General features: G+C 29.8%; 2 protein-coding genes across 7 annotated transcripts in view; one reads left to right on the top strand and one right to left on the bottom strand.

Annotated features, from left to right (window-relative positions):
* Window positions 1–23,519, top strand: part of LOC145196705 (nardilysin-like) — a 43,097-nt gene extending 19,578 nt beyond the window's left edge. For 2 of the 6 annotated variants that reach the window (XM_090076850.1, XM_090076851.1), the window contains 24 exons: window positions 586–630; window positions 875–934; window positions 1,060–1,183; window positions 1,340–1,372; window positions 1,718–1,768; window positions 2,125–2,171; window positions 2,486–2,561; window positions 2,665–2,716; window positions 2,988–3,071; window positions 3,183–3,252; window positions 11,161–11,232; window positions 11,321–11,376; window positions 14,108–14,198; window positions 14,305–14,373; window positions 20,495–20,526; window positions 20,617–20,659; window positions 20,808–20,903; window positions 20,987–21,034; window positions 21,212–21,264; window positions 21,397–21,480; window positions 22,628–22,718; window positions 22,802–22,918; window positions 22,998–23,093; window positions 23,257–23,519. In XM_090076850.1, the coding sequence (XP_089932976.1) occupies window positions 586–630; window positions 875–934; window positions 1,060–1,183; window positions 1,340–1,372; window positions 1,718–1,768; window positions 2,125–2,171; window positions 2,486–2,561; window positions 2,665–2,716; window positions 2,988–3,071; window positions 3,183–3,252; window positions 11,161–11,232; window positions 11,321–11,376; window positions 14,108–14,198; window positions 14,305–14,373; window positions 20,495–20,526; window positions 20,617–20,659; window positions 20,808–20,903; window positions 20,987–21,034; window positions 21,212–21,264; window positions 21,397–21,480; window positions 22,628–22,718; window positions 22,802–22,918; window positions 22,998–23,093; window positions 23,257–23,505 (1,839 nt within the window). In that variant the 3' untranslated portion in view covers window positions 23,506–23,519. Of the gene's footprint in view, window positions 1–585; window positions 631–874; window positions 935–1,059; window positions 1,184–1,339; window positions 1,373–1,717; window positions 1,769–2,124; window positions 2,172–2,485; window positions 2,562–2,664; window positions 2,717–2,977; window positions 3,072–3,182; window positions 3,253–11,160; window positions 11,233–11,320; window positions 11,377–14,107; window positions 14,199–14,304; window positions 14,374–20,494; window positions 20,527–20,602; window positions 20,660–20,807; window positions 20,904–20,986; window positions 21,035–21,211; window positions 21,265–21,396; window positions 21,481–22,627; window positions 22,719–22,801; window positions 22,919–22,997; window positions 23,094–23,256 lie in introns of those variants that run through there. The other 4 variants (XR_016449280.1, XR_016449282.1, XR_016449281.1 and 1 more) reach the window with 4 other exon arrangements.
* LOC149893185 (uncharacterized) lies at window positions 9,688–13,048 on the bottom strand. The gene is made up of 2 exons (XM_090076869.1): window positions 10,138–13,048; window positions 9,688–9,988 (listed from the first exon to the last, which is right to left on the bottom strand). The coding sequence occupies exon 1, from the start codon at window positions 12,937–12,939 to the stop codon at window positions 12,259–12,261; it is 681 nt and encodes a 226-aa protein (XP_089932995.1). The 5' UTR covers window positions 12,940–13,048; the 3' UTR covers window positions 9,688–9,988; window positions 10,138–12,258.
* Window positions 23,520–26,890: the final 3,371 nt, after the last annotated feature.

The raw sequence follows: 26,890 nt of genomic DNA, 5'->3' as shown, positions 1-26,890 counted from the left end.
CTTATTTTTAAAAATTAATATATATATATACACACACACACATATATATATACATACATACACTTGAACAAAATAAAAAGAAACTAACTAGTGTTAGTTAAACTTGCAGCTTTGATCCCATCAGGAAATATTGTTGAATGCTGGGTTTCATAATGTTCTTTTAACTTTATGAAACTTATGAAAACTCTATTGCATTTATCAAAAGTGTATTTGACTTCTGAACCTCTCAAAATCAATCCATGTAAATTTTGAAAACTAGAAAAAGGATATGTAATGATGAAAAATATAATCTACAGAGGAAACATTTCTAAATTTCTTTCGGAAACCTTTTTAAAAAAGAATTTTTTTTTTCAATGGATTTTATTATTTAATCCGTTGAATTAATGGAATTATGAAGACTCCGTAAATTGTTAACTTTACTCAGTTAATTTTGTTGTTTTTGGAAACGAATTACTTTGTTAACTTAACGGAGACAATCAATCCGTTACTTTTTCTAACGGATTGTTTTTAGAGTGTCGTTCTTTGTATTGTGTTCTTTTTAATGATAAAAAAATGTTTTTAAAGAAAGGCAAAATTTATATTTAGGAAGATCCTATGGAGTATGTAGAGATGCTGGTTGACAATATGATGGTAATACTAATTAGCTTTAATTATTATTTTAGCCTTTAAAAGTGATGCGCAGGATTAAATCAATTATTGGCTGGCAATGAAAATTTGCAGTTATAAATTTGGTTATAGCTGCAAGTTTTGATTGCCAGCCAAGTTTCAAAATACAGTTGGTAGTTCAAATAAACATAGTATTTTTTTAGCTTCCAAACTGAAGCTGCTAGAATGAACACAATTTCATCCATTGGTTTTTTTTTTTTTTTTGCAGGGCTATGAAGAAAGAGACTATCTTTGTGGAAGCATTTTGACTCCTGAATATAAACCAGAGGTAGCTGTAATGATAAGTATAACACTTTACATGTCTCCCTTGTTGTTTTCCCCTACAGACATTTTTTAGTATTTTACAAGTATTGTATTATCATCACTCTTTTTAAGAAAATGTTTTGGATTTAGCTTATTAAAGAGATTCTAGACTGTCTTCAAACAGATAGGGTTAATTTTATGATTTTATCAAAAAGATTTTCCGAGTTATGTGATCAAAGTGAACCATGGTTTTTGACAAAATATCACATTAAAGGTAAAGAGTCCTTTAACTTTAAAGAAAAAATATTTTTATCTAGTAGAAGCTTATAAAGTTTTTATACTTTAAAAACTTCTTCTAGATAAAAAAAAAACAAAATGAATTTTTAAAATTTTTATGTTGATCTAAAAAAAACTTTTTCAATACATTTAGAAATACCTGTTGGCTGGATAAACAAAGAAAAATGTATTATTATTACTTTATCTCTTTTATTTTTTTGATCATATTTAGTGATGAATGTTTCAGGGATTAAGATATTTATCTATACTATTATGGATAGTTAACTTATAACTTGTAACTATCCTATTATGGATAGCTATCTATGGTTGGTTTGAATTTATCATCTTAACATTTACTGTACTTCTTTTTTAAATAAATAAATTGAAGTTAGACTCAATAACCAATTGTAATAGAAGCAACTTACATTTAAAAGTTAATGATAAAATTATCTTTTTCCTATGAAAGCAACTAATAGAGGTTTTATATTGATTATATATTACCAATTTAATTAGGCTTTATATTTTTCCATAGGTTCCGAAGTAAATGACAATTTGTTTTTGCCCAAACGAAACAGGTTTATAGGTAATAAGATATATAACTATATATGTAGTGTATGTATGTATGTATGTATGTATGTATGTATGTATGTATGTATGTATGTATGTATGTATGTATGTATGTATGTATGTATGTATGTATGTATGTATGTATTTATGTATGTGTTGCTGAAAAAGTATATATATAAATAGGTTGTTGAAAAAAGTGTGCTGACCTCTTTTTTATCATTTTTTTGTTTGTAACTTTACATAAAGATAGATTAAATTTTTATGGCAGATGGTTGTGTGTACTAGCTGTTGGTTTAATGGTTTTTACTTTTAAATATTTAACAAATTTTCAAATAGTTTCAATGTATATAGCTTTGAATTTTTCTTTTTTAGTGGATAATTTTGAAATCAAAACAAATGATGTTCAGTGTCCAATTGAAGTAAATTGATGTTCTTTTTTAACATCTATTTTTACATTTTACTTTTGACTATTTTCTGTATCTTAAGCCTTTTTAAAAAATTAAGGACTTAACTTATTCACAAAATGAAGTGTCATTTATTTTAACGAATGTAATTTTTTTTTCGTGAATAGCTCTTGGAAATCTTTAGTAAAACCTGCATATAAAATATAATGCTGCATATAAAAGTAGATCCAAAATTAGTTTTTTTTTCTTAAAAGTTTTGTAATTATGCAATTAGGCTTGGGTTTAAAAACTCTGAAGTCTTCATTGCTTTTTCCTTTAAATAAAAACAGGCACCAGAGTTGCTGGAAGATACATCTGCTGGAAAAGTTTGGTTCAAACCTGATGTTAAGTTTTTGTTACCCAAAGGTAATTTTATAACTTTAATTTGATTTTTTTAAATTTTGTTATCTACCACATTACTTCTCTGCTAGTGTTAAGAATACTACACTGCTGTTCTCCTATTGTTTAGCTCAGATTTACTTGAAATTTGTTTCACCAGTTAGAAGTTCAGTTGATTTTTTGTAAGTATGAATATAACCTTAACATGTATACAATATAAATACAGTATTAATTTAATTTGACCTACAATAGTTTAATAATTGAAATTAATTTAAAATGTTAAAGTTTATTTTCAAAAATTTGTACAAAATTATTATTGATTTCTAAAATGAAATTTAACCTATAATAGTTTGTAATTGAAAGTAAATTTCAAAATAAAATTTGTTATAGCAGAAACACAATTTATAAATCAAGTTTAATTTTAAAATGTCTAATGGGTTCAGTTATTTATAGTTTTGTATGTGCTGATATGTTTGATGAATTGTTAACTTATCACATGAAGGAGCTTATCTATGAGGCAGAGCTTGCACTACTTTGGTATTTTATTGCAAAAGTTTTTTTTTTATAGTATTTGTTTGTTTTGAAATGAATAGTTAACTTTTGTATTTTTCAGTGTTGAAATTAATACTGAACTTTTGTATTTTTCAGTGTTGAAATAGGAGTAAATGAAGAAATGTCTAGAACAATTGTCTTCAATGGTTTCAATGATAAATTAACAGTAACATTTATTTATCATATCTAAATAATTCATTATTTTTTTTTTACTGACTGCATATCCTACTCAATAATACAGCTCAGTATATTGCAATCCAGTGTTTGGAAAGTTCCTTTTTAAAAGGATCTCGTTCGATTCCGCATTCATTTTGTAAAGTAAGAACTTGTTCTAATTCCTCGTTCCTTAATCAAAAAATAACTTGTTACACATTCCTCAAAAAATAGAACTCGTTCCTACTTCGTTCCTTTTTTTAATCCTATTTTTACATAGGAAATGGTATAGTACATTTATGACAAAATAAGAGTAGTCTATTATTTCGCTGAGCAGGCGCTTTTTTAAAGTGTTTTGCTTAATCATTACTTTAAAAAAGTTTTTTTAATATTTCTTGTGTCATACCGGCCTAGTCTGCCTCTGCATGTACTTTATACACATAAAATTGATATATTAATTTCAGCTCGGAAGTATGAGCATTATAAAACTGTTACTGGAAAATAAAGATTTAGAAAACAAGTAAAAAGTATAAAGACAAAGAAAATTTTAGAAACCAACTTAATTTTGTTTCAATAAAACTAATCTTTCAAATAGAGAGTCACACAATGTATGTCTTTTTTCAGTCATCACATTAGACCCTGTCGAAAATAGCCATTCAACTGGAGCACTCGACGGAAGAGGTGTGTTATGTTATAAAAAAACTTTTAATAATGCTGGGTATAATAATAACACAGTTAACTCTTTTGACTGTGATTTTGAATATAACTCCAACTTCTCAATACCAGAACTTATAATTAAGTTGCTTTCCACTGGTAAAAAGAGTGTTCTTTAGATGAACCTGTTGCTATATGTGAAGAGGATTCGATTTCACAAGCTGTAGAACTAAGATCCACATTTTCAAACAAACACTTTAACCAGGCTTCTGCTGTGAAACGTTTGACACGATCAAGCCATAATAAGTTAAAACTCGGTATTAAACAAAATGCTAATATTAGTTCTTTTTTTTCCCAAATAGTACTAAATCGAGTTTTAATTGAAGTTCTTACACACAAAACACATTTTGCATTTATACTATTGTCATTTATTCCATTGAATACAAAAAATGATTCTAAGCCACTTCAAGGCAAACGTTCATCTAAGAGAAAAAGAAAACATTACATTGTGTTAAGCATAATGAGTAATTTAGTGCATAGACTTATGACTTTAGTTAAGTTAAGGATGTTAGTTAGTAAACTTATTTTAAAGATAATAAATTTAAGTCAATAAAATAGAAAATAGATAAAAAGTAACAGCATATTTTATACATACTTACCACTAACTTCAGTATTATTATTACATGCCACTGTTATCATGAAATCCAATATTGCCAACCTAGCTGACCCAAGAATGCCACTTATATGGGGTGATAGTGTACACATCCCAGGGTCACCTGGTGCAAATTTTGAAATCTTTTAGGTACGTCTGCAGGAAAAAAGTGACTTTGAAGTTACAAAAATGAAAAAAATTTACCTTCTTTTTTGACATAGTAAAACCGCTATAAAATCCATACTATTAATCATAGACCAATAAAATTTGGTGGCAATGTAGCCTATGCCAATACCAAGATTTTGGTAAAAGTTTACCCCAATCCCTGCAGTATAACAAAAGTTATGGTAGTTTTAGTGTTGATTTTTTGTTGATTTTTTCACTTCCAGTGCAAAACTTTACTAATTACTGCCTATTGCAAGCCCCCAGGCCATAATGTGGGTAACACATGTGCTCTAGTTGAATATACCAACAATATTGTAAAATAAGGATTTTGATGTTCTTACCAAAATTTTTGGTTTCGGGGGTCAAAACTGTTGTTCTTGAATGAGCCCTATTTACACCATATGGACCTTTTTCTATATAAAACCTTATATGACAGTACTATTAGTGCCCCATAAGCTTTCTTTTAACTAAGCTACTACCTTAGAAGTTAGTTGAGACATTTTAACAGATTTTTTGATGAAAATTATGAAAAATCCTGACATTTTTTACTCTAGTAAAATGGCGCTTGTTTTACACATGGATTTAGCCCTGAGGATTTGTGAGCAAAGCAAAGAAATGTGTTGAAAACCTTTTGCATGTGATTTTTAACTGGTCAACATGTATTGTGTGTTGAAAAACCCATTTCATACATAAAATCAGCTAAAAATGCCTAGAATTTCCTTTGTGTTTTGTTTTCAAAATCATTATCAAATGTACAAATTGTAAAGTTCAATAAATTTACACTAACAGTGTGAATTAATTTCTAAAATTTATTCAACTCTATTCTTTTCTTGTGATATCTTCACACTCTTTAACTTATTTGACATGACATTTAAAGCACTGGTCAGCTTACTATTCTCAAACGGCACTAAACTTTGTCATAAGATTGGGACAAGTTTTAAATATTTTATTTGAAATTGACCATAATTCATTATAATGAGTTACTTATGAGCTTAAATTCTCTTCTAACAAGTAAAATTAATCCATTAAAATGAAGCTGAACGGATGAAAACTTTTCATTATTTTCTAAAGGTGTTTACTATTCAAATCCACAAGACAACTGAACAGCCTTCCTTTGTATTCAGGGTGGGTTTTATCTCTTTTGTATCTTGACCAATGCTGGTGAAAATCTTGATGTGCAGTCTCAACAGCCTGTTCACTGAATTGTCCTAAGGGCAATTGTTTTATGTTTACAAAGTCCTTGATGTGATGGAATACTGTGTGGATTTTGGGCGTGATGCTTCCAAGTTGGATTGCCAAATATGTAGCTTTAAATTGATCAATCTTGACAGAAAAATCCTTTTCTAGTACATTTCCAAAGCAGGAATCCACAACCAAATTAAACTTTTTGAAAGCTTTAATGACAGCAAGAACTTGGGTGTTGGAAGTTTCTTCAGCAAGACATTGTAAAACATCAACATTTTTCTACAATTTTCTGCATTCATTGCCTTCAAAGTGTCCGCCATGATACGGGCTTTGGTGAATGTGAAGCATGGCTTGCCACTTTTCAGCATCAGACCACACAGTTTTGAGAATTTTGAAGAGCTGATTGACTGTGCCCAAAAAAATGTGTAATTCCAATGGTGGAATGATGTCTAGAATCAGTGTATCTTTAGGTCCATTGATAATTGACTTGTGAACAACATTACCAAACATTTTGGCCTTGGCCAACACTCCACCCAATTTTTCAAAAGACTTGAGATTTCTTTTGACTGAGCCAAGTGTTCTTAAACTGCCTCTGCAAGCAAGGTTCTTTGATTTAATATCACACCAACAACAAGGGTGCATGCTTGAGTGTGTTTGAAGTCCACAAATAATGTTGGCAACTTTCATGTCACATGCAATAATCAACTTCAGAGCATCTGCATTGATGAGTGACCAGACCTTTTGAATATTAGAATGAGTTTCTGGCAAATCTTTAGAGACTGCTACAAGAATCTGTCTTTGGAACTCAAAAGTCGATTTTGAGGTGGTGAGTTCGATTTATCTTGTTCTGTGGAACTCTCAATAACACTGACACAAAACTTGAGGAAACCTTTGCCTCCATCAATGCCTAATTTAACAAAGTGGCCACCTGGAGTTTCTCTATATTGAATGATTTGATTAACCAGAACAGACAAATCTTTGCAATGAACAACAACATGGGTTGTGTCACAACCTTTGGAATCTGTGGTTTTTAAGTCTGTAAAAGTAAAAAACTCCTTCAGTTGTTGACCAGCCATTTGAAAATCGGCATAAAAGTTGGGCTCAACCATCTTCTTGTCTGATGACTGATGAACAGTTTTCACTAATTTTTTGATCCCATTGTTGGAGAGGCCAGTTTTAATTTGTACATTGATGAGGTCTTGGGTTGTCAATGTTGATGTGGCAGAATGTGATCTTGCTGCACTTGACTCTATAGAAAATTTGCATTTATTACCTCCAGCAAACAAAAATTACAAAAACAATCATTTTATAATTAATCACTTACAAAGTTATAATATTATAACTAATTTTTGCTGACATTGTACCTGGAGTAATAGGGAGTGGATGACCTCCAGATGCTTTTGCTAAACGAATTGTGGCTTTTGGAGATGCTACCTTATTTTCAATCACATTGGATGCTATCTGTTCTGCAGCTTTGAGATCTAATGAAGCCAATTTTTGTATATTTTCCCTGAACTTTAACTGAGAACAATGATGTGGTAATCCTTTCCCTAATGGGCTGAGGCAGGTACTGCATCTCACAGCTGGTATTTGATTTACTTTCATTTTTTCATTAAGTTCAGCTTTTTCTGGGAACTTAGACTGTCAAATTTTGCAAATCAAGCAGTCACACGCATGACTACGTGTTTTAGCTCGGATAGATTTGAAATCAAACAACTTTGGCAAAGCAACATCCTTTCCTTCCTCTTTTCGTCTTAAGGCAGTTCTGCATGATTCACAAAGACCTTGAGGCACACAAGAGTCACACCCATCAAGATTTGTCTGGTAAATACGACAAACTCGTTCAGCCTGAAAAGCAGTCATCTGTCGGCAACATTTTTGAAGGCAGAGCATGCAGATAAACTTTCTTTTCTGCTCATGGTTTCTTGCTTGATTTGGCATCTTAAGGAGTCAATGGATTGTAGCTGTGTACCTAAATAAATTGAGCTACAATATGAAATTGAAGAATATGATAGACAAACATTAAGAATTCTGGCAATGTTATTTCATTGTTAACATTACTATAGGATTCTCTGTAATGTCATCATAAGAGATGCCTAGATTTATTTTGCTTGGAGTTCAAGATAATGATAATCTTTAGAATCCTGCCATCTTTGATAATGTGAATTTAATACAAAAACATATACGTCACATTGAGGTAGGTGTATTTTAAATAAATAACACATTGCTATATGTAGAGCTACGTATTTACCTAAATCAATCCAATTACTTCAGCCTAACAATTTGTATATTATAAAAAATGAAAAAAAAAATTTTTTACCACAAACAACAATTTTCAAGTGAAAGGTTTTATAATTTTGGATATTTCTGCAAACGTTTCAGTTCAGTGCCACAAAAACAAAATCATGTTATGATTTTAACTTTTTACGATATGTACGTCACAGCGTACAAAATCAAAGCAAAAATCAAATTTATCATGTACGCTCTTATTCAAGTGATGATGGGTTGATATTGTTAATTCTTCTTATGCAAAACCCTTTTATTTTTCTAATCATTGTAAAAACAAAAATGGAGCAAGACTAAAATTAAAACACTTAAAACTTTGAAACTGAATTTAAGCATATCTTATGATAGAGTAGAAAAAAATGTTTATTTTCAGAATAGTAAGCTGACCAGTGCTTTAAATGTCATGTCAAATAAGTTAAAGAGTGTGAAGATATCACAAGAAAAGAATAGAGTTGAATAAATTTTAGAAATTAATTCACACTGTTAGTGTAAATTTATTGAACTTTACAATTTGTACATTTGATAATGATTTTGAAAACAAAACACAAAGGAAATTCTAGGCATTTTTAGCTGATTTTATGTATGAAATGGGTTTTTCAACACACAATACATGTTGACCAGTTAAAAATCACATGCAAAAGGTTTTCAACACATTTCTTTGCTTTGCTCACAAATCCTCAGGGCTAAATCCATGTGTAAAACAAGCGCCATTTTACTAGAGTAAAAAATGTCAGGATTTTTCATAATTTTCATCAAAAAATCTGTTAAAATGTCTCAACTAACTTCTAAGGTAGTAGCTTAGTTAAAAGAAAGCTTATGGGGCACTAATAGTACTGTCATATAAGGTTTTATATAGAAAAAGGTCCATATGGTGTAAATAGGGCTCATTCAAGAACAACAGTTTTGACCCCCGAAACCAAAAATTTTGGTAAGAACATCAAAATCCTTATTTTACAATATTGTTGGTATATTCAACTAGAGCACATGTGTTACCCACATTATGGCCTGGGGGCTTGCAATAGGCAGTAATTAGTAAAGTTTTGCACTGGAAGTGAAAAAATCAACAAAAAATCAACACTAAAACTACCATAACTTTTGTTATACTGCAGGGATTGGGGTAAACTTTTACCAAAATCTTGGTATTGGCATAGGCTACATTGCCACCAAATTTTATTGGTCTATGATTAATAGTATGGATTTTATAGCGGTTTTACTATGTCAAAAAAGAAGGTAAATTTTTTTCATTTTTGTAACTTCAAAGTCACTTTTTTCCTGCAGACGTACCTAAAAGATTTCAAAATTTGCACCAGGTGACCCTGGGATGTGTACACTATCACCCCATATAAGTGGCATTCTTGGGTCAGCTAGGTTGGCAATATTGGATTTCATGATAACAGTGATGCGCAATTGCTAACATTTTCAATAATCGAAACATCACTGACAATATCAATAATCAGATTCATTTTGCCAACTAAAACCACATGAAATAAAACTGCATTAAAAAGAGCTTTTATTTAATGTTGTTTTATTTTACGCAGTTTTAGTTCAGATTTAGTTAGCCGCATGTACTAATATTTTTAAGCTATCAGATTTAATTCAAAAATTAGTACATGTGACCAACTGAATCCAAACTTGGATTGGATATTATCTAAATAAAAATCATTTTGTTTTTGAACTTTAAAAACAACTATTGCAAACAGTAAAGTTATAAATTTTTAAGGAGCTATTATTTTTCGTTCATGTTCCTTCAAAAAAAGAATTTGTTCTTTTTCCTCATTCTGTTATTTTAAATGGAATCAGTTACAAGCTTTGTTCCTCAAAAAAAGAACTAGTTCCAGGAGCTTGTTCCTTTTGGAACGTGTTCTTCCAAACACTGTTGCAATCTCATTTTACATCAATGTATGTTTGTTAGCTATGCATGAGAAACTGGTAATAAATAGGCAATTTTTGCTGGACTGAAGCTTTCAAACTAAATTTGATGGGAGGCTTCTCTATTTTTTTAAGAATATATTTTAAATAAATCAAGAGAGATCATAGTTTTCAAATGCCAAGTGCTATTATGCGCTTATTCAAAAATTAAGAAAAGATCTTTTTTTTCTCTTTTGGCAGAGTTGGGAGAAAAGCCTGGCTGCAAATTAAAAAAGTAACTAGAAAATTATTTTCTTTAGTTAATACTGAGAACTAATTAGATTAAACTAAAGGCTTTTTATTTTACAGCTTTGTCATTAGGTTAAAAGAAAAGTGCGCTCATTATAGATGTAAAAATGTGTTTTGCAGAATATGCATTATGCTGAATTGACTAAAAGTAAATAAGTGTTTTGTTCAAGCAATGACTTGACTAAATCAATTCTTTTGAATATTATTTCTTGATAGAGGTATGAGGGAGGATTTCTTGAAAATTGTCTAAGGTCAAATAGTTATTAATAACCAAGAGGTTTCAAGTAATGAACAATTACAAATGTTGACACAACATTTTAGTGGTGTGTATTTTAATCAAACTATTATAATTTTCAAAAGGAATCTAATTTCTAAAGGAATCAAAAAATACAGACACATCAGTTAATTTATTTAAAAGTACCTTATAGGTTATTATTTTAAAAATATTACTAACAAGTTCATTATATTCTTTATATTTATTTAATTGTTAAAATTCTTTTTGACACATCTGTATGCCAATTTTATTATTTTGTTTGTTATTGGAATGATATAAAACAGGGACCCTGCCAACAATTAACTCTAACTCGCTATAAAATATGTAAGTCATCATAAGCCTAAAATAAATCAGTTCAGTATTTGTCACAATTTCCCTTTTCATTTGGTTAAAAAGTATTGATTTCTGTTAATGCAATGTTATAGGCTCTGTTGTTAAATTGGATGCTTAGTTGGTATTTTTAGTCCTAAATTTTGTGTTTTAGGTGGCTGCTTTTTTCTATATACTAGAAAAAAAGAAAAAATTTGATGTAAATTTTTTGTCTTTAGGAATTGTTTAGAGATGTAATTACTGCTATTAAGGCTTTCAGTTTTACAGATAAGCAATTTGAAATGGCAAAGGTAGTTTTATTATATAGTAACAAAAGTTATTGATTTTTTGGTAAAAAAGCATTTTTGAAAAAATATGATTTTTTTTATGTCCTTTTAGGAAAAGATGAAAAGACAATATAAAAATTCTTTGATCAAAGCAGATAGTCTCATGCAGTAAAATTACTGCTTTTGTGTTGTTTTTTTTCCTTAAAGCTTCTTCTTTTTCAACTTTCAATGATATTTTTAAGCTTAGTTTCTAAGTCTTCTAAAAAGATTAAATTACTACTTAGGTCGTTAGGAAAGTTCGTAGAACTCCTCTATAAAAAAAAAAGAGAAGAGTTTTTTTTAAATTTATTTTATTAAATGTTCAAAATAATGTCCATTGTTAACTATACAAAGTTGCATCCTTTCAAGCCATTTGTCAAATGTTTTTTTATACTCTTCTTTGGGTATACTTTGAAGTAGCTTCGTTATGCTAGTTTTTTGACTTTGACGTCAGTATTGTCATAAAGATTTTTTTTTATCAAGTCGAATAGCCGATAATCGGATGGAGCTAAGTCTGGTGAGTATGGTGGGTAGCGAATTAAGGCATGCTATCAGAAAAATCTGCCCCACCTTTCTTGATCAAAAAAGAATGTAAGAAAGCTTAAATGTATTTAAATCAATATATTTCTGAAAAATAAAGGCTGTAAAGATTACATATTAATAGGAAAAAAACAAAAAAAAATTAAGTTTTACAGAAAATTCTGACTTTCTTTTTGATGCCTCCCATAAGTTTCTGGACAGAGTGATTTTTGTAAGTTTTAGCAGCGTAATCCCATTTTTTCTTCAAATCTGTAGCTGATTTTACTGTTTTCCCACTTAATTTCAATTTCTTTTTTATGATGGCCCAATATTTTTCAATAGGACATAATTTGGGGCAGTTTGGAGGATTCATCTTTTTTGGAACCAACATCACTCCATTATCATCGTAAAACTTTTGAGCATCTTTTGAATAATGTATTGTGGCTAAATCAGGCCAAAACAATACTGAAGACTTCTATGAGCTTTAATTAGTCATTTTATACGAGAAAGACAACATTTCACGTATTCCGAAGATTTCATTGTGCCCAAACAAACATGAATTGGCGATTTTTTGCTGCAAGAGTAAAGTGCCTGCCAAACCTTCAATTTTTTCGAAAATTTATCAGTCATTACATACTTGTATTTATCACTCACATTTCCTCTTATTTTAGAAGCATAGTAGCACTGCCCAGGAATTTGTTTAAAATCCATTTTAACATAAGTTTCGTCATCCATCAAAATGCATCCATTATGTTTTGTTAACAAGTTGTCATACAACTTTCCAGCTCGACTCTTTGCAGTTGAATTTTGTTTATCGTTTCGATTTGGCATTTTAACTACTTTAAAACTTTGATATCCAAGTCTCTGTCGCCATTTGTATACAAAAAAATTGGAAACGTTCAGTTTTTTTGCTCGATATCTATCAGACCAATCAGGATGTTCTTCTAATGAAGTCTCCAACCATTTGAGAGCTCTAGGATTTGCTGTGCATTTTTTTCGACCACTTCCTTGTTTTCTCTGAATAGTTTTCTGTTCTGTAAACCGTTTAAGAACAGTATCTACAGTTCTTCTTGATATTTTTAATGATTTCGCCAACTTTCTATTCGATAAAGTTGGATTTTTTAAGTGTTTGTCCACAATAAAAAATCTTTGTTTAGTTTGCTCGGTTGACATTTTGAAACTAAATAGTATTTTTAATTATATTTTTCCTGCCAAAATGTTCTATTATACAAACACTATCACACACAAAAAAATAATTTCAAAAAACGACTGTTAACTAGCTTTATCACACCGCAAAAGGTGGGCAGATTTTTCCGATAGCATGCCTTATTGTAATTCCAGCTTGGTTTAGACAATTTGTGATGGTTTCAGTCACATGGGGTTGAGCGTTATCATGGAGAAATTTGAAATTTTGAGTGCCTGTTTTAGGTCTTTGCTAATTTATTTCACATATAAGAGGTTTCAAACAAATTTTTATATAATATTCGCTAGTAATGGTGTCTCCCTTTTCAACATAACCCAAATGAACAACACCTGTTGTTTTGAAGAAGATGTAGAACATGTTTTTCGGCTGAAACCTGTTACATCTTACTATAGTTCTTGGACTTTCACCTTCACCGACCCAACTAGCATTAGCCAACTTATGTCCAACTTGTCTCAAATAAAACCACGACTCATCCCCTGTAATATCACCTAGTCTCCATGGGCCGTTTCTGAAAAGGGCTAAATTTTCCTTACATGCCTCAACTCTATTCTTGTGATTTTGATCGGCTAACTCGTGGGGTATCCAACGTAATGTTAGTTTTCTTTTTTTAAGTACGTTGTGAATGATTTTGTTGATTGTAAAATGATTAATTGATGTCAGGGCTTCACTTATATCATGTGTTGCATGGGGATTTTCTTCAATAATAGCTCGCACACGTTCAATATTTTTAGCTGTATACATGGTTTGAGGGTGCCCTGAGCGAGGATCATCTTCGAGACTCTCTACCATCTTTAAATAAAGTAACTCATCGGTTATGGCTTGTGCTGAAACTCCAATAAAGCACAGATTTTAATTCATGCTCGATATTCAAATTTTTCCATTTTTAATTTTTTTCTTTTAAAAGTATATAGTAAAATTTAAATAACTTTTTTTATAAACATTAAAAATATTTCAACAAGTATTTAAAATGTTCATAATTAAACACAGTTTAAAATGATATATAAATATTTAATTATTTCCTGTCTCATTGTATCTTTACAGATGAAGTTCTACGAACTTTCCTAAAAACCTAAGTATTTTCTTTCTTTTTTTTTTTTTTTTTTTTTTTTTTAACTATTATGTAAAAATTTAATTTAGCACTCTTCGTCTTTGTATTCTTGTCAATATGCATCCTAATCCTATTGAGTGCTTGCAGCTATTGAAAAAGTTGACACTGGATGAAATGAAAGTATTAAAATTTTTATATTTTCTATTTAACTCTAATAAAGGTTTCTTACCTTTAATTTAAAACAAATAAATAAATTGGTGTTGTTTTTTTTTTTTTTTTTTTACAGAAACATGTAACTGGGATTTTGCAACAGATGTATGTTGAGAGTTTGTACCAAGGAAATCTCACAAAAAAAGTATATTTTAATATATAAAATATTTATATATTCACTATCCTCCAAAACTATGGGAGTTCTAAAGGGGAAAAAAAAATGCTTTTGCAGGAAATAAAAACATTTATAAAAGTTATAAAACAATTGGACACTGACATTCTTGTCTGTTTAAGTAGCTGCATTTATCATTCGCCTTTCATATTACCTAGTTAAGCTGATTTAAGATAAAATTCTACATTTTAATTGCCTTTTTTTGTGCTATTATATCTTGAGTGTTTTGAAATGTTTTGAGTTATTTTGTTTATTTATTGTACTTTAACTGAAATAAAGTGGTATCAAAAGCTATATTTAAGTCCCAGTTTAAAAAACTTGTGTGCTACTTTTACCAAAAGTGTCCCAATTTACCATGTTGTGTGTGCAATATTTATAGGATATATGTCCCATTTTTTACATAGGCCTATTTTAACATTGGCACTACTAGCAAGCAATATATGCACTATTTTTCATGCACATCTTTGTGGGTATTAAGCAAACAGCCAATGTGTTGATAGCATCTCACTTTTCCCTAATTGACCCTACTTGTATCACTTAACTACTTTTTATATGAATAAAGAACTGTAAAAAAAGACAGTGACATTTTAAAAAAAAGGGAACTTTTATTTGCCATTAAATTGTTAAATAGCACTGCAATTTTAATTAAGGAAAACAATTGTTTTATAATTTTCTTGCTTAGTAGAAACTTAAAGTAAATTTTTATAGTTAAAGACAAAAGAAAGGCAACTTGCTAATTAGAACTTGATATTTCATAAAATACTGTATGGGAACATACAGTATTTTATGAAATATCAAATTCTAATTAGCAAGTTGCTTTGTTCAACTCCAAACATACTCAGCGCCAAAGGCAGAAAGTATGTTTGGAGTTTAACAAATGCTCACAGAAATATGATGATAGAACAACCAGTTGGTAACCATTAAAGTTAATGTACACTAGGAACCATGAAAAATAGAAGTGATAAAGGTTTGATGGGTTGTGGGTTCTTTCTAGGGTTTTCTGTATTGGGACCACTCTATTGCATAGAAAGTATTATGAACAAATGGAGAATCAAATGTGACCCTTTGTAAAAAAATATGCCTCTATGGTGGATGTTTTAACAGAACAATTAATCCAAACACACATCAAAACTTGTTAAAGCATAGTTTAATAGAAAAAAAAATTACTGTAATGTAATGTTTTGTGCAATCTCCTGTCCAAATACATATTGAGAACTTACAGAAACAACTTGGTGATAAAGTAGGTGTGCACAGTAAATTAAAAAAAAGCTAAAGAATGGATAGTGAACTTTAAACGCTTGATCACAATTAAAATAAGCTGACAAACTAATCAAGCTATTTTAAGAACAACTGATATGCCATATTATGAAGTTCTTAGATATGCCAATAATTATTAGTATGACATATCAGTATCAATATTAATCTGATATGCTTTTGAGGATATACTCTTAAAAGTTCCTTTAGTTTTGAAGTTGTTTAAATCATATTTTTTATTATATATCTATATAATAATATAAATAATCTATTTCACATAGAATAAATGCTTAGACGATACATGGTTCATAAGAACATGCTCTAAGACCTTGCAACACATCCCCAGAAGTTTTTTTTGATTATCATTAAAAAACATTTCCTCATTCAAAAAATGTAAATGACAACTTTTTTTAGTGGGGGCCTGGGGAGAAATCACAAATCACAGGGGAGTGCCCAGGAATTTTGTTGTTCAAGATAGGTAACTAAGAGACATGGAGCATACTCAAATTTGTAGTATGTTGATACTGGTGTTGAATGAGGATGACTTGCAAAAAATCAGTGTAATTGGAGCTAAACCAACCATGCCCCGACTCCTAACAGCCCCTTTCCTAGAACTACTTCTCCTTTAATCATAAATTTTTTTTTTATTTGTTCTAACATAAACTAGATCAAAATTCATCAACAGATTTCAAATTTCATCAAAAAATCTCTTTGTTTAAGATTTATAACCATGCAAAGCTTAAAATTACCCCTTGAAAAAACTTTAAATGGTCTTAACTTTTAAACAAAAAAATTTTTTTAATATAACTTGAAATCTGTCAATGAATTTTGATCTAGTTTAATATGAAACAAGCAAAAAATTGAAAAGGTTTTTTAGGAACCATACCTTAGGGGGGATTCGGGGGATCGTTTCAAACACCACAAAATCATGCCCATGCCCCTGTATTTAGATTTTCAGAAATTTTTGTGATAGATTTATTAATTTTTCTTTTCAAGTTTTTTAAAATGTTTGTTTAACATTGAAATTTACAAACGGATATGTAATTTACATTACTTTCTATTAACAGTTTTATTGAAATAAAAACAAAGCAATAGAGCCTTAAATTATTAACAATTGGTAAAAGCTAGCAGTTGCTAAATGTTAAAAGTTGCATAGTAACTCCTCACACGCGTTGACATACGAACGGAAAGCATGTTTGTAGTCATTATATTGACATTTGATTGATATGACCAATATGTCATGCCAATATAATCGATCTATTTCAAAAGTTTTTATTTGAAGCATTTATTTAAGACGCCCAAACATGCAAAAGAACAAAATGATTTTGTTAAAAAGGTTTGCATTTGCTGTTTCAGGAAAGTCAAAGATTTAAGACCAATAAATAATGCTGAAACAATTTATTTAAATCTAAAAATAAAAATGACTACTCAAACCTTATCAAAACTTCTGGAAAGATTATTAAATAAATTTTAAGATAATTTTAAAGAAAGATTATTCAGCGGATAACTTTGACCTTCCTAACATGCTTTGTTCGAAATGTAGAAAAATCCTCAATTGGTCGAGTTTCTGGTATATTGAGTGTATTTTTTACCTTTGGCAGGTATTTGATGTTATTGGAATTGAGAAAAGAAACCACTTCCTTTGCATAGTGCGAGCTAGCTAAATCTGGCCAGAACAAGTACTCTTCATTTTTATAATGTTCATCAATGAAGGGTATTAACTGCTTGCGAAGACATGTGATGTATGCTTGTTTGTTGATTGCCTGGCCACTTTCAAAAAACATTGGTTTTGAAGTCCCTTTGAACGATATAATCAAAGAGACTAGCACCTTTTCCTCATACTTCTTCTTTCTTTTAAATTTGATGTCGCTAGTTGTAGATGACATGTCGCTAGAATAGAAGCCATGTTGCTAGAATATAAGTCATCGTTGCCAGCCAATGTTGTATTCGCATATGTGAAATATGATTCGTCATCCAAGACAGAATCAAAATTTCAAAATTTGCAATATATATGCCAAATCAAAGGTTTGATTGTTGGCTTTTTTTGATGTGGAATCTTTTTTTTCTTGTAATATCTAATATTCGTCTTGTTTTTAAGAATTTTAGATATATACAATTGGTCACAATCGAATCTTCAAGCTACTTGATTTTGTGAAACACAGTGATGATGATCAAATGCCTTTTTCAATTGGTCTATGTGCTTTTTGTCCATTTTTTTTTCGCTTTTGGACCGCTTTCTTTTTTTCGTTGATAACCTAAATTATTGTCTACATGTTCTAGAGCACGATTTATGGTTGCTTTTGATCCTCCTTCATCTAGAGAGTGTTTTACTGTGAAGATTTTTGGCTTTTCCAGATGCAAATTTCTAAATTGGCAAATGCGTTTTCTTAGGTCTTCTTGCAAACTTGTTTTATATGGTGCCATTTTAATTAATATTTTAAAACTATAACATAATTATAGTAGAGTATTAAATTCCTTATAAATATACTAATTTATTTCAATTGCATGATAATGAATGGCATTCATAAATTGATTTAGATTTTGTCTCATTTTTTAGTCATCAGGTGTTAGAGGCGCTAAAAAACGCAGTTGTTGCTTACAACTACAAGCACTTTTAAAGTAGCTTTCTATTTGCAGGAATGTAGTTTGTAAAAAGTAAAATACTAAACCTCCTATGAACAAACGTTTAGTATGATTTTGAAATGTAAAATATCAATCATATTATAACCATAAAGACTAGAAATTTTTTTTTTTCACTGTATTAAATAATTGTAGCAAACCCTACTCGACCTCTAATAGCCCTCACCTAGGGTATGGTTCCTAAAAAACCTTTTCAATTTTTTGCTTATTTCATATTAACCTCTTATAGCCCCAAGTTGCCTGTAGCCAACATACCAAAAAATGGTTTAAAAGTTTAATTAAAATGGTATTTTATAATAAAAAGAATGCTGAAAACTTTAGTTCAATATTTAACCAATCAAAATAAACAGACATTAAAAGTTGTACATTGAATTCTCAGGTTTATAAGCTTTTCGATTTTAAAAGATACAATTTTTGCGTGTTTGTAAATAAGGTCAGTTTTTAATCTTTGTTTTTCAAAAATATATTGTCTTTTTGCAGTTCAAAAAATGACTAATTTGTTTAATAACATATTTAATGTGGTTTTATATATTTTTCACATTAATTTTTCATCAAACGAGTTTTTAAATATAATTTAAACCTTCGTTGCTTTAAAGCAACATTGCGCATATCCGCTTAAAAAGTGAAACCGCAAAGTTTTGTTTGAAAACGCATTTTGTTGACTTCAAGTAAAAAGATGGGATAAAAAAGAAAAAAAAAGAGATTTTAGTTGATTGTTCCTCTGCTATCGTCACCTATAACAAATGCATGGGAGACGTCGATCTTTTAGATGGACTATTGAGCTACTATCGTATTTCTGCTCGTTCAAAAAAGTGGTATCGTCGGCTAATCTGACATTTTCTTGATGTTTCAGGAGTCCAAGCATAGATTTTGTATAGAAAAAATTCAGAAAATTAAAAAAAACTAATGTCATTAAAATCTTTTAAAGTGCCAATTGCTGAATTATTGATTATGCTAGGGAAAAGGTCAATCAGAAAAGGACGACCTTCAAAATCAGTTGATCTGAATTATAATGCAAAGAAAATAAGAGGTCCTGCAGCGCCAATTCTGAACAAACTCATTCGAAATGATGGGTACAAACATTGGCTAGAGTTTACAGATAAGAAAGGAAGATGTAGATATCCTGGTTGTAATGGTTTCCCTAAGGTAAAATGCTCCAAGTGTGATGTCCATCTCTGTTTTACGCCAACATCCAACTGTTTTAAGACTTTTCATGAATCCTAAATATTTATATGCGTTTCTCTAAATAAAATGTAAAATCAGAGAGATGTAAAGGAGAAAAATCAGGATTTTTTGTGTAAAGCACTATAATATCAGATTAAAAAAAAATTATTTTAGTACTTTATGCGTCCGTTGTTGCCTGAAAGCAACAAACTCTAAATTGACCAAAAAAAAAATAAAACAAGTGTTTTTTTTAATTTCATTATTATACTAGGATCATATGTGACTAAAATTCAAAAAAGTATATTTTTTACACAACAAGAAATTAAAGTGGGCTAAGAGGTTAAACTAGATCAAAATTCATCGACAGATTTCAAATTACATCAAAATAAATTTTTTGTTTAAAAGTTAAGACCATTTAAAGTTTTTTCAGGTGGTAATTTTAAGCTTTGCATGGTTATAAATCTTAAACAAAGAGATTTTTTGATGAAATTTGAAATCTGTTGATGAATTTTGATCTAGTTTATGTTAGAACAAATAAAAAAAAAATTTATGATTAAAGGAGAAGTAGTTCTAGGAAGGGGGCTGTTAGGGGTCGGGGCATGGTTGGTTTAGCTCCAATTACCCTGATTTTTTGCAAGTCATCCTCATTCGACACTAGTATCAGTATACCACAAATTTGAGTATGCCCCATGTCTCTTAGTTACCTATCTTGAACAACAAAATTCCTGGGCACTCCCCTGTGATTTGTGATTTCTCCCCAGGCCCCCACTAAAAAAAGTTGTCATTTACATTTTTTGAATGAGGAAATGTTTTTTAATGATAATCAAAAAAAACTTCTGGGGATGTGTTGCAAGGTCTTAGAGCATGTTCCTATGCACCGTGTATATTTTATCTAAATTAATATTTTTTTGCAATGAAATCCATAAAGCAGGCAATAAAATTTCTTTAAAAATTTTAGTATTAATTCCTTTAGTTTGGTAACAGTGTATGTAAAATTTTGTTTAAAATATAATTAAAATGACTTAACTATTTTTAGGAGGTCAAAGATCTTCAAAGTTATTTATTCAGGTGATAAAGCTTCTTTTAAAGCTTTTTACCAATATAGCAATTTTTTGTAATATTATATAAAAAAGATGTTTTAAAGTATTTTATTTTCAGTACCATGAGATGTGATCACTTACCAAGGTCAGAATTTATTAAGGTGAGATTTACAATGTTGTGTATAAATCTGGGGATATTTTTAAAGCGTTAGCCTCTGTTTAATGATTTTGATTTAAAGACTTTGATAATTTCTGAATTTTAATTCCAAATTAACAATAAAAATTTACAGTCAAGTTTATGTTTAATAGCTTAGAACATTAGTGCTACCAGTAGGGCGTTCACTTTGTCGCCATTATGGATTCAATGGTAATGATCCCAATTCTTCTATTCTTGTGTATTTCCAGGTATATAGTTTTGAATTTTATTTTTTATCTCATTTATCTTATTATAAAGATTGTAAAGAGATATTGTAACTTTTAAATTTTAGGTGGGTCAGGTAAACCTCCATCTTTATGCAATTGCATCAATAGTTAAGGTAATTGTTTTTGCAGATTTTTGGTTTGTTTTTTCAACTTTTAACACATGGTCTTCTTTATATGCAAGGTTTACTTTTGAGTTTTAAACTTTTATTTAAAACATTTAACTCTCTTGTTTATTGTTTTTTATTTAAAAGCATTTTTTCTCAATCTTTCTAAGTTCTTTTAATTCCAAGGTCATCATGGAAGAACCTCTGTTTGATATCTTAAGGACAAAAAAGCAATTAGGGTATTCCTTTTTAAAATTTTGAATTCTCAGTTAATGTTACTGAATGTATTCGTAATGATTTCTTGTTTCTCCAAAATTCAGCTATTGTTAAGGAGTTTAATTTAAAACTTGATCTAAGTATGTTTTTTCTAGATACACTGTATACTGTTCAGTTCATGAAACAAACTCAGTGCTTGGCTATTCTATTGCTGTTTACACGGAAGCTGCAAAGTTCAGGTTTTTGTTAATAGATTTTATTGCAGTATATTTGGTTAAATTTAAATCAATTTAATCATACAGGGTGCGACAGCAATTGTCAGAGTAAAAGTTTAAAAATTTCGAACTTTTTATAGCATTCTTGTAGAATGTAGAATGGTTGCTTGACTGAAAAAGAGAATTTTTGTGTTTTGTTGATTCCTAACAATACTTTAATAACAAAGTGAACAAAAATAGTTTTGATTTAATAGGCTAAAAACACCCAACAGTTTTTAAAAGAAAATATGGCCAAAGTCTGGCCAAATGAGTTTTGGATTTTCTCAAACCCAGATTTGAATTTACTTGATTATTTAATCTGAAGCATTTTGAGAGCAAGTCGTGCAAACAGCACCACTTAAGTATAAGGTCTTTTAAGTCATCCATCACAAAAGCTTAAAACTATTTTTGTCGAGAGAATACCTCATCAGTACATTGCACGCCTTCCATTTATGTCTAGTGACTGTAGTTGAAAAAAAAAAGAAAATCCAATAGAATCTTAAGATAGGCAAGACATTTATCATAAACTTTTCTTTTTTGCAATTTTGTTATTGAGAAGTAAACTTTGTCTCGAAAATCAGCAACTATTTTAATATTGTTTTTTTGTTTATTTGTTTTTTCAATTTGCTTTTGAGATTCTAGTCTAATACCATAAATGGAGGTATTTGTGACACCGTGGTAATTTTCGGTTGTAGAGCAAGATCCAGGCTTTGATAGTACTATATGACAATTATTAATCTAGAAAGTGTAATTATGCATGATGTGAGTTGTGTAAGCTATAAAGCTTTATTCTGTTTAGAACAAGTTCAGCCATTATTATATCTGCTCAAAGAAAAAATAAAAGTAACAGATTTCAGTTGTGCACATTGTTTTTTTCGTTCTTTGTTATGATTATAACACTTGTGCAAAGTTTTAATAAAAACAAATGATGTTTAAAGGTCAACTCATTTGACAGCTTTTATGTTTCTCAAATAAATTAGTTCGAATGTCGATTATCGATGATCGATTTATATCTTAAGATTACTTGAAACGCAAAAAAACTTTAAAAAGCAGTTAAAAACGTTTTTGAGAAAATACTTCTTAAAAATACTTCTTTTAAATGAACTGTTCTAATATCCCATTACTTTCATAGTGCGGATCATGTGGATAAAGAAATTATGGAATTTGTGAGGATGTTTTTTCAGAAGCTAAAGACAATGACGTTGGATGAATATTGTGATTACGTAATATTGCTACATTTAAAACCGTTGTTAAACTTTTTCCTTTCATCGTTAATCCAATAGTTTTACTTTGACTGCTTCTTTAGATAAAGTCGTATGTGAAGCATTTGAAGCAAGCTGATCTGAGTTTAAATGATGAATGTACAAGAAACTGGCGCGAAATATTTAATTCTGATTACATCTTTGATCGAAGACAAAAATTGGTAGGAAATTTTTTTTTGCAAATTTTTAAAGATTAGAGTTTAATGTATTCTTTAGCTGTTAACTAATTTTATTTTTCAGATTTCAATATCTGAGAAGTTAACCAGAGAAGATTTGCAAAGATTTGTTGAAAACTACATGCTTGACGAAGAACATGCTAGAGTTTTATGTATTCAAGTATGATTACTTTTTTTATGCAACCTAATTTTAATTACTTTTTATTTCTTGCGATACTTTTTTTAGTGACACTGCTTTCCGAATTCTAACTATGTTAAAGGTTTGATTTATTTTAGTAATTTTGTAATAATTGTAATTAATAAATTTGTAATAATTCTTTAAGGTTGTTGGCCATGCGAAAGAAGAGAGTACCAATGGAAATGAAACATCAGATGACGAAGCTTGTTCCGATGATAGTGACTTTTCTAGCAGCGAATGTGAAAGCGAACAATCTGACCTTGAAAGTGAAGAACTTGAATTTGAGTTTAAATTTGTGACAGTTCAAAGTGAGCGTTACCAAAGGACTATAAAAGACATACACGCTTTTAAAAAAAGTCATAGGCTGTTCTCATCATCTAAAGCTATTGATTAATACGTTCCGTTGAATTGCGGTTTTGTTATTATTTTTTGTAATTACTATCAACGACTGATAGTTCGGGTATAGTTGTTGATAATTATAGTTTGCAGGGATGGAGAGTCAGAGGAAAAAAAAAGTCGTCCTTCCAGTTATTTTGGTTACGCACCAGTCGATGCAATAAAAATATAATTGGGTAATTACCTTACTAGTGTTTTTTTATTATTGTTATTTTTTTGTGTTTCCTAGTTTACTCCGACTCTTTCAAAAAACAATGGCTCTCTATCCCTCATTTTTGTGTTGGAGACGTCAATTAGAAATGTAATGGGGGGGGGGGGGGGAAGGGAATTTTTACAAAGGGACAAGTCTTATATATAAAAAGGTAGGGAGAGGAGACGGAAAATGCAAAATGGAGTTGTACTTACTTTACTGTTACACTGATGTTTTAAATGAAAACTCTCTAAAGTGTAAAATGAGTGCTCGTCGTCAAACTCAACCATTTTCATTCACTGTATTAAATTAGAGTTTATAATTTGAATATTATGGGAATGCAAGAAATTTTTCACTAATAGTTCGACTGAGTCAACCTAACAAACAAACACCTAAAAACTAAACAGAAATCGCATCTTCTTGGGAGCTTTAGTGAATTTTTTAAAGAAATATTTAAGGGTGTTTACCATGGTGCATATACAGGGTACATGCAATGGTACATGCGGTATATAAATATTTATTGCATACGCATGGTGTATGTTATGGCACATGTAACTTTTATACGTTTAATAAAAAACAGTTTGATAAAAAGTTTGAAGAAATTTACATCTTTTCATACTAAAAAAGAGGATTGTAATAAATATCGTCATGTATATGACGATATTTAGTTACACATAGTTTTAGTAATTAAATAATTACTAAAACTATGTGTAATTAAATATCGTCATATGCATGTTATCGTTATCATCGGAAAATATCTCCGCTATTGACTATTTATACCCTCACATTTGAGTTTGTGACTGCCATTTTCATCAATTTTTTACTGTGTGATTTATTAAGCTCTTATTGTTTAGTTTTCGTGTACAGAAGTTTGCTAACTAATAACACCCAAGGATCTCTACTTCCTTTTAACAAAAGAAGCAAGGTGTATCTGTATTATGTGGAATTTAAAACCCTGGCTGATAGATTTATATGATTCTTAAATAATTTCCTAAGTTGCACATTACAACAAACTCTGATATTTTTCAAAAATTCGGCGATGACTCCATTCTAAATCAGTCCTAAGTGACTTTAAAGCAAAGATTTAGAGACTTGCTTACATTTGTTTTTTTATAATTTTTGACCTTGATTTAATGCTAGTTCTAAACCTCCTCAATATTTTATTGCAAGCAAGGCGAGACTTTGCGACAGATCTATCATATCTTCTTCCTCTATACTCATATCTGGTTACTGTTTTACTCAAATAATTTTTATTTTCAGACAAATTTTACTCAATAGTTTTTAGTAAACTCGTCGGCCATCAGGACAAGATGAGATGATATTATATCAACTATCAGAGTGTATGGATTTTCTTGGAGCAAACACGGACCCACAATTTTTTAAATCTCTATGTTCTTCTAATTTCCCTCACAATAGCAGCATACAAACTTTCCTCCATAATAATATAAAAAAGGTATAAAAAAATTTCTAACAGATTTTTCTTAATTTAAGCCTACTCGTACATATATATAACTTATTATTATTTTCTTTGGTTGAAGTTAACTTACTCACTGGTCCGACATTGACATTAGTTGGCCCCTTTATTAACGCCAGTGAGCTTAAAGTTTTTATAATCTATGAAAGGTTCAGTTCAAAAATGTTCGTCACATTTTTTAAAGACCTTCAACCATCATTGATTCTCCCTATTCATGCAACTGGATGAATTCAAGTTTCTTTGATTACATACCTCTTCCAGTAGTTTCGATGGGTCATACATTTTTTTTAAAATTAGTTCAAGAACCTTTTTTCTACCTAAATTACTTATAGCTTAAAAGTCTAAATTCATATTTGACCATATTTTAGAAAGATATATTATGTGACTTCAAACTGTTTAGAATTGATAATGTAATGTTTAGAATGCATAATATCAACCTTACTACTGCGCTTAAAATTAACAATCTGAAGTAGGATTTGTCCTTAAGAAGGATTTTTGAGGCATTAGGTTTATACCTCCGTGCCCTAAATCTTTCCTAATTTATGTTATTCATAAATCAGTTTTCTATTTAATATTGTAAACGTGTTGGTAGAAATTTTCTTCAGAGGCATTGGAAGACCACTTTTTCAAAAAGAAATTTTCATTTTAAAAGTTACAGTATAAAATTTACTTAAATTTAAAATAAAATGTTGCAAGGTTCAGTGTTGTCTTTCTCTTTTTCAGTCATCTCCTTTAATATTTAAGATAAAACTCTCTGTGAAATATTTGAACCTTTGGAGTGTATAAAATCTGAGATTTTGAGTTTTGAATCTTGTATTCCACATGGATGTTTAAAACACTCCTAGCTTTTCAGCCTTCTAAATCTATTTTTCTTTCTCGTCCTGGTCATATTTGTCGAAGAAATCAACGTAGGCTTTTTCTACAATAAATTAATTTATAACGAGTTTCATTTAAAAGTTTACCAAAATTGCATGAATCCATTTTTAAATTCTTTTTCAAAACTTAAAAGGTTTTTTCAAATTTTGACTTTTGTAACATCAAACTGGGTTAAGTAATATCGGATGTTGTAACATCGGATTGGGTAAATTTTTACTTTAAATATTAAAGCTAAAAATGTCTTTGTTTCTTTCCTTACTCTTTAAACAAGTTTAAACAAGATTCCTTTACCTAAAATTCACTTTATGCCAGCTACCCACAGTAAAATTCACTTTACTTCAGCTACCCACAGTAAAATTCACTTTACTTCAGCTACCCACAGTAAAATTCACTTTATGTCAGCTACCCACAGTAAAATTCACTTTATGTCAGGTACCCACTGTAAAATTCACTTTATGTCAGCTACCCACAGTAAAATTCACTTTATGTCAGCTACCCACAGAAATTGTTTATAAAGTTCTTGATAAAAATACAAAACGAGACTGTAATGTTGTAAACTTTAATAAATAATATGTCCAGAACCACTTAAAATTGGATTTTGAAATTATCAGATTTATCTTCTTATAATAATTTCTCTCGGAATTCTAAAATAAATGTCATTTAGAAATAAGTGATGTTTTAGATTATTTTTTTTAAATTATATTAACGCGGAATTATCCAATCATTGTTTTTGAATTAAACTAGAAAATCCATAAAGTTAACCCCGTTTAATAATCAACACTCTTGTGGAACGGAGAAGGGTTGATTAATCATGACCATATTTAATCCAAATCGATTCGAAAG

Source organism: Hydra viridissima, unplaced genomic scaffold, assembly GCF_058129835.1.
Source record: "Hydra viridissima isolate aposymbiotic clone 2 unplaced genomic scaffold, HvirCarnegie_v1 scaffold_1, whole genome shotgun sequence".
NCBI classification, from domain to species: domain Eukaryota; kingdom Metazoa; phylum Cnidaria; class Hydrozoa; order Anthoathecata; family Hydridae; genus Hydra; species Hydra viridissima.
The sequence above is the reverse complement of the archived record's forward strand: the minus strand, read 5'-3'. Positions and strand labels throughout refer to the sequence as shown.

Excerpts from the sequence above, each read along its gene's own strand:
- LOC149893185 (XM_090076869.1), bottom strand. The coding sequence starts at position 12,939 with ATGTCAACCGAGCAAACTAAACAAAGATTTTTTATTGTGGACAAACAC.